This window comes from Ostrea edulis, chromosome 3, assembly GCF_947568905.1.
Source record: "Ostrea edulis chromosome 3, xbOstEdul1.1, whole genome shotgun sequence".
Taxonomy (NCBI): domain Eukaryota; kingdom Metazoa; phylum Mollusca; class Bivalvia; order Ostreida; family Ostreidae; genus Ostrea; species Ostrea edulis.
The window spans coordinates 77,959,669-77,973,262 of record NC_079166.1 but is presented as its reverse complement, the minus strand read 5'-3'; the positions used below and the strand labels follow the sequence as shown (position 1 = coordinate 77,973,262).

General features: G+C 38.2%; 1 protein-coding gene across 3 annotated transcripts in view; it reads right to left on the bottom strand.

Moving 5' to 3' along the window:
• Positions 1 to 6,330: 6,330 nt before the first annotated feature.
• LOC125675118 (suppressor of lurcher protein 1-like) overlaps positions 6,331 to 13,594 on the bottom strand; it is a 111,103-nt gene continuing 103,839 nt past the window's right edge. For all 3 annotated transcript variants that reach the window (XM_056159089.1, XM_056159088.1, XM_056159090.1), the window contains 3 exons: positions 11,687 to 11,861; positions 8,909 to 9,108; positions 6,331 to 8,807 (listed from right to left, as the gene is read on the bottom strand). In XM_056159089.1, the coding sequence (XP_056015064.1) occupies positions 8,662 to 8,807; positions 8,909 to 9,108; positions 11,687 to 11,861 (521 nt within the window). In that variant the 3' untranslated portion in view covers positions 6,331 to 8,661. The remainder of the gene's footprint in view (positions 8,808 to 8,908; positions 9,109 to 11,686; positions 11,862 to 13,594) is intronic.

Here is a 13,594-nt window from a genome sequence, read left to right as displayed (position 1 = left end):
TAGAACAACATATCCTTTTGTGTGGATCCTCCTTAATTTCTCTCTGGTTCTACAGAATTCTAGAACATATCCTTTTGTGTGGATCCTCCTTAATTTTTCTCTGGTTCTGCAGAATTCTAGAACAACATATCCTTTTGTGTGGATCCTCCTTAATTTCTCTCTTGTTCTACAGAATTCTAGAACAACATATCCTTTTGTGTGGATCCTCCTTAATTTCTCTCTGGTTCTACAGAATTCTAGAACAATATATCCTTTTGTGTGGATCCTCCTTAATTTCTCTCTGGTTCTACATAATTCTAGAACAACATATCCTTTTGTGTGGATCCTCCTTAATTTCTCTCTGGTTCTACAGAATTCTAGAACAACATATCCTTTTGTGTGGATCCTCCTTAATTTCTCTCTGGTTCTACAGAATTCTAGCACAACATATCCTTTTGTGTGGATCCTCCTTAATTTCTCTCTGGTTGTACAAGGATAACAATGTAATTTTTACTTAATTTTGTGTAACAATTCCCCATCAACTTGAATGTCATGTTTATGGTCGTTTAATTTTTATGCCCCCCCCCCCCCCCCTTTGAAAAAGAGGGGACATATTGTTTGCACCTGTCGTTCGGTCGGTCTGTAGACTATGTGTTGTCCACTCAATATCTTGAGAACCATTCACTTGATGATAATGATATTTCATATGTGCGTTAGTTATGAGTAGAAGAGGATCGCTATTGCTTTTCAGGTCAAAAGGTTAAGGGTCAATCTACTCTGGACATAGGAATATAATGTCCGCTCAATATCTTGAGAACCCTTTGCTTGAAAGACATCAAACTTGGCACACTGGTACATCCTAAGGAGTAGATGACCCCTATTGATTTTGAGGTCATATGGTCAAAGATCAAGGGTCAAACTGGGCATAGGAATATACTGACCATTCAATGTCTAGAGAACCCTTTGCTTGACAGACATCAAACTTGGTACACCAGTACATCTTCAGAAGAAAATGACCCCCATTGATTTTGAGGTCACATGGTCAAAGGTCAAGGGTCAAACTGGACATAGGAATATACTGTCCATTCAATATCTTGAGAACCCTTTGCTTGACAGATATCAAACGTGGTACACTGGTACGTCTTCAGGAGAAGACGACCCCTATTGATTTTCAGATCACATGGTCAAAGGTCAAGGGTCAAACTGGACATTGGAATATACTGTCTGCTCCATATCTTGAGAACCCTTTGCTTGACAGACATTAAACTTGGTACACTGGTACATTTTCAGGAGGAGATGACACCTATTGATTTTCAGATCACATGGTCAAAGGTCAAGGGTTAAACGGTACATAGGAATATACTGTCCGCCCAATATCTTGAGAACCCTTTGCTTGACAGACATCAAACTTGGTACACTGGTACATCTTCAGGAGAAGATGACTACTAATTATTTTAAGGTCACATGGTCAAAAGTCAAGGGTCAAATTGGACATAGGAATATACTGTCCGTTCAATATCTTGAGAACCCTTTGCTTGACAGACATTAAACTTGGTACACTGGTACATCTTCAGGAGGAGATGACACCTATTGATTTTCAGATCACATTGTCAAAGGTCAAGGGTTAAACGGTACATAGGAATATACTGTCCGCTCAATATCTTGAGAACCTTTTGCTTGACAGACATTAAACTTGGTACACTGGTACATCTTCAGGAGAAGATGACTACTAATTATTTTAAGGTCACATGGTCAAAAGTCAAGGGTCAAATTGGACATAGGAATATACTGTCCGTTCAATATCTTGAGAACCCTTTGCTTGACAGACATCAAACTTGTTACACTGGTACATCTTCAGGAGTTGATGACCCCTATTAATTTTAGGTCACATGGTCAATCCACTCTTGACATAGGAAGATATTGTCTGCTCAATATTTTGAATTGATGATACTACTCTCAATCAATTTTGCACCATGGGGGGCATATGTGTTTTACAAACATCTCTTGTTACTGAAAATAAAACCCCACTATTTCTCTAATTGTATTTTTAGCTCACCTGAGCTGAAAGCTCAAGTGAACTTTTCTGATCACCCGTATTCCGGCGTCCGTCCGTCTGTCCATCTGTAAACTTTTCACCTTTTCAACTTCTTCTCAACAACCACTGGGCCAATTTCAACCAAAGTTGGCACAAAATATCCTTAGGTAAAGGGAATTCTAAATTGTTAAAATAAAGGGCCAGGCCACCTTCCAAGGGGAGATAATTAAGAAAAGGTAAAAATAGGGTAGGGTCATTAAAAAATCTTCTTCTCAAGAACCACTGGGCCAGAAAAGATGGAATTTATATGAAAGCTTCCTTATATAATGCAGATTCAAGTTTGTTAAAATCATGGACCCCGGGGATTGGATGGGGCCACAATAGGGGGTCAAAGTTTGTTTTTTTTTTGTTTGTTTTTTCGGTTTTTTTGTTGTTGTTTTTTTTGTTGATATAGTGCAGATTCAAGTTTGTTAAAATCATGGACCCCGGGGATTGGATGGAGCCTCAAGGGGGGCATCAAAGTTTTACATACAAATTTATAGGAAAAATCTTTTAAAATCTTCTTCTCAAGAACCACTGAGCCAGAAAAGCTGAGGTTTATATGAAAGCTTCCTGATATAGTGCAGATTATAAATTGTTAAGATCATGGCCCCCGGGGGTCGGATGGGGCCACAATAGGGGGTCAAAGTTTTACATACAAATATATAGGAAAAATCTTTAAAAATCTTCTTCCCAGAACCACTAACCCAGAAAAGCTGAGATTTATATGAAAGCTTTCTGATATAGTGTAGATTCAGGTTTGTTAAAATCATGCCCCCCCCCCCCCCCCCTGGGGTAGGATGGGGCCACAATAGGGGATCAAAGTTTTACATACAAATATATAGGGAAAATCTTTAAAAATCTTCTTCTCAAGAACCATTGGGCCAAAGAAGTTCACATTTACATGAAAGCTTTCTGACATAGTGTAGATTCAAGTTTGCAAAAACCATGGCCTCCAGGGGAAGGTTTGGGGCCATAATAGGGACTACGGTTTTACATGCAAATAGATATGGAAAATCTTCTGATATGGACCAAGGTGACTCAGGTGAGCGATGTGGCCCATGGACCTCTTGTTATTTTTCTGACCGACTTCTCAAATGCACATCTTTTCTTTTTATTTTAATCCCCCTCCCCCAACTCTATCTTAAGAGGACGTCTCAGAGAAAAAAAACATGCAAAGTCACTAAAATCGTCCAGATGGGTACATAGAACATTCCAATTTGTTATATGTTATTTTGATCTAGGATGGAACATGAGATGTAAAATATAGTTTGGAATTTCCTCACGTGTTTCTATTTTTAGAAACAACTGGTTTTGATACATAGAAATAATTGGCATTAAAAGAAAAGATTCCAATAAAAGAATGATAATAAGAAACTTACTTGAAAGCTTCCTGACATAATGTAAATTCAAGTTTGTTTAGGTCATGACCTATGGAAGTAGAGTGGGGCAATAAAAGGGGACCAAAGTTTTACATGATGATTTATAGGAAAAATCCTTCAAAATACTCTTCTCAAGAACAACAGGACCATGAACGCGATCATATTAATATTCAAGTCCCTGGAGTAGGGTGGGGCCACAATAGGTGATCAACATTTTGCATGGGAATATATAGGGACAATCTGTAATAAACAGTAAGGCCATGAATAGACATTGAACCGGATATACAAGTAGGTAGTTCAATTTCAAGTTTGTTCATTTCAAAGCCCCCTGGGAAGGATGGGACCACAATAAGACATCACAGTTTTATAAGGGAATATAGAGGAAAGTAATTAAAACAAGTCTTTTCAAGAGTAGCAGGGCCACATTAAATCATATGCAAATGTTGCCAAGTTGTGTGGATTCAAGCTTCTTTATGACCTCGCGAATATAGTCGGGACGTATTATTTCGTCATGAGTGTCTGTCAGAAACTTTAATCTTCTCATAACTTTTGAATGGCAAGTGTGCATATAAGGCTGTCATATTTCACATACGCATTCCCTGTGGCAACACTTTTTAGCTCTCCTGAGCTGCAGCCTCAATTGAGCATTTTGATTGTCTTCCGTTCGTCTGCCCGTAATACACTTTTAACATTTCATCTTCTTCTCCAGAACCACTTGGCCAATTTCAACCTAACTTGAAAGAAGTCACCCTTGAGTGAAGGGAATTCAATCCTCTTCAAATGAAGGGTCATGCCCCCTCCGAGAGGGAAATAATCACGAAAAAGGCAATAGGTGGGACCATTTAAAAGTTTTCTTCTCAAGAACCACTGAGCCAGAAAAGTTGAAATTTACACGAAAGCTTTCTAACATAGTGTGCATTCAAGTTTGTAAAAATCATACAGATATATAGGGAAAATCTTCTGCTCAAGAACCACTGGACCAGGAAAGTACAAATTTACAACAAAGCGTCCTGACATAGTGCAGGCTCAGGTTTGTTGAAATCATTACCCCCGAGGGTAGAGTTTAGCCACAATAGGAGGTCAAAGTTTTTACATGGATTTTTTTTAAAAAACAACAGGACCACGATTAGTCATATTAATATCCAATCATCTCCCGGTAATGCAGAGGGTCACCATAGGAAACCAGAATTTATATGGGAAAATTCTTTTCAAGAGAAGCAGGACCACACTTAATCATATCCAAATACAAACATTCCCAAGTTTTTATGATTCTATATCCCGCGACTAAAATTAGGAGGCATATTGTTGTTGACCCGTCTGTCTGTCTGTCCATCTGTCTGTCTGAAGCTTTAACCTTGCTCATACATTATGAATAGTGATAGATGTGGCTTCGATTCATTTTCATTTGCGCATTCCTTGTTACAAGACTTTTTGGTACTTAAGTATTTTAACTTGGGTAGTTAAACTTGTGACCTTGGAGTTTGACCCAACTTTTAAAAAAACATAATCTAGACATAACTCCTGAATTAAAGGGTAGGACTTTCATATGTTGTATCTAAATTCTTTATGGCAATTTCAAAACACGAATCGAAACTTTAACCTTACTAATAAGTTTTGAATGGTTAGATAACTTTCATATTTCATGTAGGCATTCCTTGTGACAAGATCGTTCCTTTGGGTCGTTCACGGTAGCTCAGTGGTAGAGTGTTTGCTTCATAACCGGGATATCGTAAGTTTCGAGCCTCGTTCGTGCCATGGCTACGTCAATCACAAGAGGTGAACATAGGTGGGCATTGCTCCTTCGCCAAACGCTCGACATTTAGAAGTGAGAATCACGGGTCTTTCGGATATGACCAAAAAAAAAAAAAACCACCGGAACTCTGTATGGCAGGAGGCGTTGACATGTTAAAGATGGGATGTAAATCAAATAAGCAACTTTACATTTTGTACCATGATTTGTAACCTTGTATTGATATGGTTGTCCTGACCCTTTGGGGCTAGGTTGGGGCCACAATATGGGGTCAACAAATGTCATAGGAATATAGATTGAAAAAAAAAATCTTTTAAAAAATCACAACAGCAGCGCCGTGGTGACTCAGGTGAGCGATGTGTCCCTTGGTGACTCAGGTGAGCGGTGTGTCCCTTGGTGACTCAGGTGAGCGATGTGTTCCTTGGTGACTCAGGTGAGCGATGTGTCCCTTGGTGACTCAGGTGAGCGATGTGTCCCTTGGTGACTCAGGTGAGCGATGTGTCCCTTGGTGACTCATGTGAGCGGTGTGTCCCTTGGTGACTCAGGTGAGCGGTGTGCCCTGTGGTGACTCAGGTGAGCGATGTGTCCCGTGGTGACTCAGGTGAGCGATGTGTCCCGTGGGCCTCTTGTTTTGGTATTTGTGGAGGTTCTTTACCTACCGGGACACGGGGCTTACGTTTTTAAGGTCATAACCAAAAGGCTCGCGACTCTCTCTCCCAATACCGGACACTTAAGTGAATGACCAGTCATATCCTATGTTAAACATCGGAATAGAGAATCGAACCCGTGACTTCCGGCCTGAAAGCGAGCAAATTAACAATATTAGAACACAGCAACCAGGATTTCCTCTTCTAAACTTCGAGGCGAGGACTTGTCATCTATAATCTAAAATTCATGCGCAAATTGGATGTTAAAGTGTTATACACGTATATATGTTGATACATGTAATATTACTTGAGCAAATAGCAAGGTTTACCGCATCTAGATATCATATGTAGTTTGAATATATACATGGAATTTAAAAACCATGCAAAATATATTGAAGATTTTAAGATACATGTATGTGTCAAATGTCAGTAAAAGGGTTATCGACAGTGCTAGATTTGTGAAAATAGCAACCAATAAAAAACAAAAACAAAAAAACCACATGTTAAAAAGTTTCACTCACAAGTTTATTGATTTTATAAAATTCAATGTGTATTTCATGAAAATATGTTAATAACCGCTTAACATTGTAATCATAACAATTCAAACCTGTAAATCTATCCTTGATATTATTTGATAAATTTTATTACAAAAATAACCCGAAACGTGATCTAAAGCTATAAATAAACACACTATTCACACACATATCTATATAGATCTACCTGTCAACAATAACTGTAACTGTTCTTGTCCCATCAGGACTATTAAGACTTTCATCCACGTTTAGACCTCACGACTCAATACAATTACATACAATCACATACATGTACTACAGATTTAAAGCAAGGGTTATTTATTAACAGTCTGGTTGTATTCGAGGGTTGAAGGTCAAGGTGAGGACCAGGAACATTCTGGAGGTAACACGGTAAAACTTATGAAATATAGACTGAATTGGAATACACAAATGATAAAAGTAAATACCACAATTTTTGGAGAAATATCTTGGAGTGATCTCTATGTAAAGAGAATATAGACTAAAGACTTAATACATGAAAGTACTATATGCAAGTGATGAATAGCATATTTTGAATTTTTTCTATTTTCAATTTCGGAATCATAATTGTTTTGCTGTGTAGCTTTAACAAGACTGTACAAATTTCTCCTTGAAGAGATACAAAGGTTACTGCCATGCATCTCCTCGATGATGTATTACAACCAACAATTCATATTTTCACTTGTCTTTCTTGCCCTTCATTACACGCCTCTTACTCTTCAGACAGCGACATCGTAGATTTTTTTTTCGGATTCTCGTAATTTCAGATAAAATAACACTAATACCATATCGTAGAATTTTCATCAAATGTTGTAATCCTCAAAAAGCGTCACTGGTCCAAGCACTTTCAGGGAAATCATGTCAGGACGCTTCGAGACAGATTATTTTAAAACTAGAATGATAGGAGAGAGGTACAGTGTATGATTCTGTTTGTAACCTTAGTTTTACGGTGATACCATGATTTCCTTTCTAAGAAGGTTCAAAATGAGGCATGCAGCTGTTTCTTCGTGTGTGATTCTACGTCACTCTGATTGATTGATTGACGTTTTCCGCCACACTTAACAGTTTTCAGTTATCTGGTGGCGCCCACTTTTTATTGGTGGAAGAGAGAACCCAGATACAATGTACTTGGGAAGAGACCACCGACCTTCTCCAAGTAAACTGGAAAACTTTCGCACTTACCGGCGCGAGCGGGATTCGAACCCGTCGGCGCCGACCAGAGGTGATAGGCCGTGTGATTTTGAGCGCGATGCTCTAACCACTCGGCCACGGAGGTCCTCTTCACTCAGAAGAAGACGTTACAAGCTTTAGATAAAACGCAATAAATATTGATCTAAGCTTGGTGCCTAGGTCCGTTACAGTGAGGTTCTTGACAGTGCTAACGTTTGCTGTGACACGAGACCTCCGTTTCTAGAGTCATACATGTACATGTACCAGAAAGACATTTGACGTTCACATTTGACACCGGGCGCATGGCGAAGGAACAGCCACGGTGCCGGGATCAAGATACAAACACAGAACATCGATCCCGACTGTGAAGACTTATTCATGAACAAAATTTAAATTACATTCCTCACTAATACTGATAACTTGGCAATATCCCATAAATGATTACGTTTGAATACAGTTCTCAGTTTCCTTAACTCTTCTGTGTACATTGAATAAAGCTAGCCTAGTTTAATGAATTGTAGTGATTTCAATATATACATAATTATGTACATATATTTACTGTCGCATAAGATAAGCATTTATGAAAAGTTACGACCTTTGCAAAGAAAATTTGTGAATAACGCCCACAAAGGCACACAGTATCCACGGTGTACTGGACTGTTATATACATGAAATGTCAGCGTCTGTTTTAGTAGATGTACTATATCATATTATAAATACTGGGGGATAGCTAGTCAGCTAGTTACACGACTTTTGAAAAAGCGGGATAAATCTTAAAATCGCGCGAGCGTGATCTCATGGATGTAAAATGGCACATGGACGTGGAGGTCTTCCACAGTGGGTTGTGTTGTCGTCATTAGCTAACAGCCATAGAATCATAGATGTATTGTCGTCATTAGCCAATAGCCATAGAATAAGAAATATTTTTGTTCTGGAAATTCAAATTTGGAGTTGACAATGCAACGACCCCATTCCCTCTTATTCTAAAAAGTTACTGGCAGTTAATGCATGACGAATGTGATCACGTGATTTTGATTTACATAAACGTCTCAATAGTTCATCGACCCAATATTGTGGTAGAGATAACAGCATAATTGTTCCACACTAACTATCTGATCACAGAGTTTCTAATTAGACAGAATAGCACAGTAAATGTCACGCTTATGAGATCCACCACAGCGACGTGGCGTGCTGAGGATTGGGATCCTTTCCTCCTCTTCGGGGAGGGCGTAGAGACTGCGAAAACGTTGTAGTCTGAAATAGAGGGTCTGTATGTTTAGTTACTGAGAGAGAGAGAGAGAGAGAGAGAGAGAGAGTACCATGCCTAAATCTGAAAGTGCATGACTTAAACTCACGTGGGCTAAATTCATATCGCCCTAGGAAGCCCGTGTGCTCATAGTTGTCATACGAACTCATCAAGACCCGGAAGTAAGCTCCGTCAGACACCCGTTTGGTGATCAGCGACTGCATGACTCCACATATAGGTTTAAATCCCTTGTCTGGACCCTCATGAGAAAAACTGGTGAATGTCACGTGATCATTCTGACCCTCACATCTGCAAATAACAACAAGGGCAACATCAATCAAACCCTAGTTAGTTTTAACTCTTTATACCCCACACAATATACCCCATACAATTGTGTTACATGCATAATTAAAAGATATATGTTCAAGACCAAGAGGCCCACAGGCCTTATCGGTCACCTGGATATCAGTTAACAGTACATGCACCATTAACCCTTAGTGTTAATGCATATATAATCTAATCCTTCTGTATTGTATTAATATTTCTAGTATTCAGCAAAAGCGTAAAACAAGACGTTTTCTTTAAACGCAAATGTCCCTATATGAGTCCATAGTGATGAAAGAATTTACATGATCTAATTATGCTACATTAAGGAGGTATGCTACACCAGAGAAATTTGATGTAGATGAAAAGTGGAGGATATGTACAACAATATGTTGAAGTTGAAAAGTTTCAAATTTATTTTGTCAAAAAATACAGTTTTAGCAGACGATAGTCTTAAAAAAATTAAAACCTCTGCTGGACTCGAACCTGCGACCTACAGTTTACCAATCGGTGTGCTAACCTACTGAGCTACCCGGCTTAAAATTGAAAAGGAAAATACATGTATTACTGATATCGATTTTTCCACCTTGTTTTTAAAGGAAGTCAGCCATTATGACGATGTAGAGTACCTCCTTAACACTATATCGAACTAGAGAGTTGCGAAATTTGCTATATAGGTACATCCCTTTCTGCTTTTTCTAAATACGCATTTAGTTTTAATACAGTATCAGCAAAATTAAAGAATTTTTCTTCTTCAAATGATAAAGACGATAATCACTACGATGATTGTGGCCCGGCCTTTGAACCAAAACTCCTACCTCCGGGGTCATGAGAACTCTTACCCCCTGGGTCATGAGATGTGCAGTTTGGGTAACGGACTACATGCTCCTTCTGGATATCTACATTCAATTCAGTATCAAGGGCATTAGAGAAGGTGTTATCTAATTTTTCACATAAACACTATATGCCACGTTTTAGTATAGCCCTGGCGTTATTACCCCTACCCCGGGGATCATGAAATTCACAATTTTGGTAGACGTCCCCCTACTCCAAATGGCTACACATTTGGTTTTTCTGATGGATGTGTGGTTGTAATGACGAGTTTTGAGAATTGGTCCACTTTGGCAATATGTGAGCCATCCTCCTCGTTCCAAAGCTACTTCATACCAAATTTGAAAAGAATTGGATGGGTAGTTATCAAAAAGAAATTAAAAATGTTCAGTTGTAACACATGGCGGACGATGCACGCTGATCAATAATAATAAGTCACCTGTGTCAACCAGGTGAACTAAAAATAGAACTGTCAGAGAAAAAAATGTAACATTCTTAATAGTTGTCGCCATCTTAATGAAACGGAAAATGCAACCCAATGCATGTAGACCACGGCATATTAAAGGAGCTCCACCTTCATGTGACGTCATATATTGTTTTCAAATTCTCTATTTAATTAAACTTTTTCTGAAATAGAAATACATGCATGTATTTTGGAGGCATTTCATTTACTGGGTATAATAAAAAGATTTGTAAACAATTTGAGGCTGTATTTATTTCGAAAGGTGATTTATTGTCAAGGGCAATAACTCCCATGCTTGCATTTTCTTTCCTGTATATGTAAGTATATTAAACATTAAAAACACACAATAAATTAATATGTATTTGAATAAAGTACCTGGTAGCAGTTTTTTTTAAACTGTTGAAATTTTAACTAGTTTATATGCATTCTTAACATGCTGTTGAAAATTTGTGATGTTCTGTTGTTAACATGTACATCTATTTACAATGTAAGTATGTCTGACATCTAAAAGGCAGTAACATATATATTTTCTTTGATTATTAATCAAATCAAACTACAATATCAAATGGAAATTGATATTGTTTTTCTACTTTGAACAGCTAAGGTCATATATTTTACATTGTACGCGAAGTTTCTCAAAAAGGAATACACCATCTGATGCATGTGGACCACAATCTTAATATCTTCTAGAATTTCCTTATTAAGGAAAATCAATCCAACAGGAACTCATTTACAAAGTTGATTACCTTTCAGGACTCAGTTGCGTGGTACCTGTGATAAAAGTGATTTTGTAAATCTATAGTCTGTATAGCCAATGTTTTGCCTCGATTTTCCACGAAAGGCTATCAGTTTCGAATGAAATTTGGATCTGGCAAAGGTATCCAAAGACGCGTTCTTGTACAGGTGTATATGTTTCAATAAATAGGACCCAAAGCTGCATGTGCTCTTTTGCAATTCTTTACCCTTAGAACAAATTCACCAATTTTGAAATAAAAAAGGTACTACGGCTGATTTGACATAACGTCATGATTAGTGCACTGCATGTGTACAGAAAACTACACTGCCCCGGGAGAGGGCCCACATAGGCTATTCCTGCGCTGAACCAATCCTGTTGAGTTTCTCAATAAAATATGTTTAAATTCAAATTAAATTAAAACTACACAGATCAACAGTCTGTATCCGAAACCGAACAGAGACATTCAATGAACCTTACAACATTTAGAGCTTGCATGAACTTCTCTATAAAGATGTAAACAAATGTTTACTAACTCGTCACTTCCCACGTCGAAATTGTCCAAGGTGATGGTAACCCGTTCCCCCGGCTCTCCACGGAAAATGTATTGACAGTGAGTGACGGAGGGGTACACCCCCGGGTAGTTAGGGGAGGTGAAGTTTCCCACCTTCTGGATTGTACTGTTGAAGAGAAATTCACAAAGGGGGCGACCTACCAAATAAATCACAGGTATAAATATCAGATTTTGACAAAAGGCCCATGGGCCATAAAGCTCATCTGAGTTACCTTGCTCTCATAGAGGACCAATGTCCGACTTTTAAATCATAGAGATCAGTGTCGTGCTGACTTCAGTCACGTGACTGAATAAGATTTTGCACCTGTCATAATGCTTGTGTGTAATAATAATAATAATAATATCCTTTATTTAAACAGGATAGCACGATTAGATTAATAAGAGCAACGCCATCGTGGCATAATACGCCCGTAGATTTTATTCAAGGAAAACATATTTTAGTGGGATTCATATTTTAGTGAAGTTAGCACTGGCCTCTGTGAGCTAATTCATTATCATGGTGATCAAATATACCAAGTTATAATATCCTGGAGCTTACGGTTCGGTTTGTATCCTGCCCACAAGGTTTTCCTAAAAAGGTGATACTACGACCTTGACCTTTGACCTTGAAAAACAATAGGCATCTTCTTCTCATCATGGTGATCAAATATACCAAGTTATAATATCCTGGAGATTACGGTTCGGTTTGTATCCTGCCCACAAGGTTTTCCTAATAAGTGATACTACGACATTGGCCTTTCACCTCTGACCTTGAAAAACAATAGGCATCTTCTTCTCATCATGGTAATCATATGTACCAAGTTATAATATCCTGGAGCTTACGGTTCGGTTTGTATCCTGCCCATAAGGTTTTTCTAAAAAGTGATACTACGACTTTGACCTTGAAAAACAATAGACATCTTCCTCTCATCATGGTGATAAAATATACCAAGTTATAATATCCTGGAGCTTACGGTTCGGTTTGTATCCTGCCCACAAGGTTTTCCTAATAAGTGATACTACGACCTTGACCTTTGACCTTGAAAAACAATAGGCATCTTGGTGATCAAATGTACCAAGTTGTAAAGTCCTAGGGCTTATGGTTCAGTCTGTATCCTGCCCACAAGGTCCGGACAGACAGACGGACGACGCCATACCATAATACATCCCGTCTTCGACAGGCGTATAAAAACTAGTTTACATTGTGGTCCTGAAAACATATATACAGACAGCAGTATTATACAGATACAATATAAAATAGTATATGAAGGTATGTTATATACATACATGTACGCTACCTATATATTCAAAACTGAAAACAAATGAATAAAAAGATAGATAAAAAATAGAACTGAAAATAATCAAAAACAAATCTACATGGTTTTAATTTCCCGAATGAAAAAGCAATTCTATGATAAGCAGATTTAAAAGTTTCCAATGTTGGGCAATATTTTAAAAATTCTGGCATATTCCATAACTGTGAATCGTAAATTGTAAAAGATCCTCTAAGGTCGTTGCTCTCTGGATGCATAATGAATTACTGTGACTTAATCTGGTAGATCTAACGCATCCATCTGGTAGTGGATGCGTTGTACTATTAGATTTTAATTATTCAAGACTTCTGCCGGAATCCTGGATCTTTATACTAAGTCCACACAGCCCTAATGCAGAGTGTCAGACTGGACCTCAAAAGTACTTCCACAGACTCTAACAACATTGGCAGGCTACCTGCCAAATAAGTTCATCCTACAGGAGTTTAAACAGTCTCGTTTAAAGGCAGCGATTCGCAAATTTCATGGTCGTTATAACGATCTAGTTTGCCAGCACAACCTGTCATTGAGTAAAAGTTTGTCTGACATGTTTCATACCAATACGTCGGTTTCGAGATACG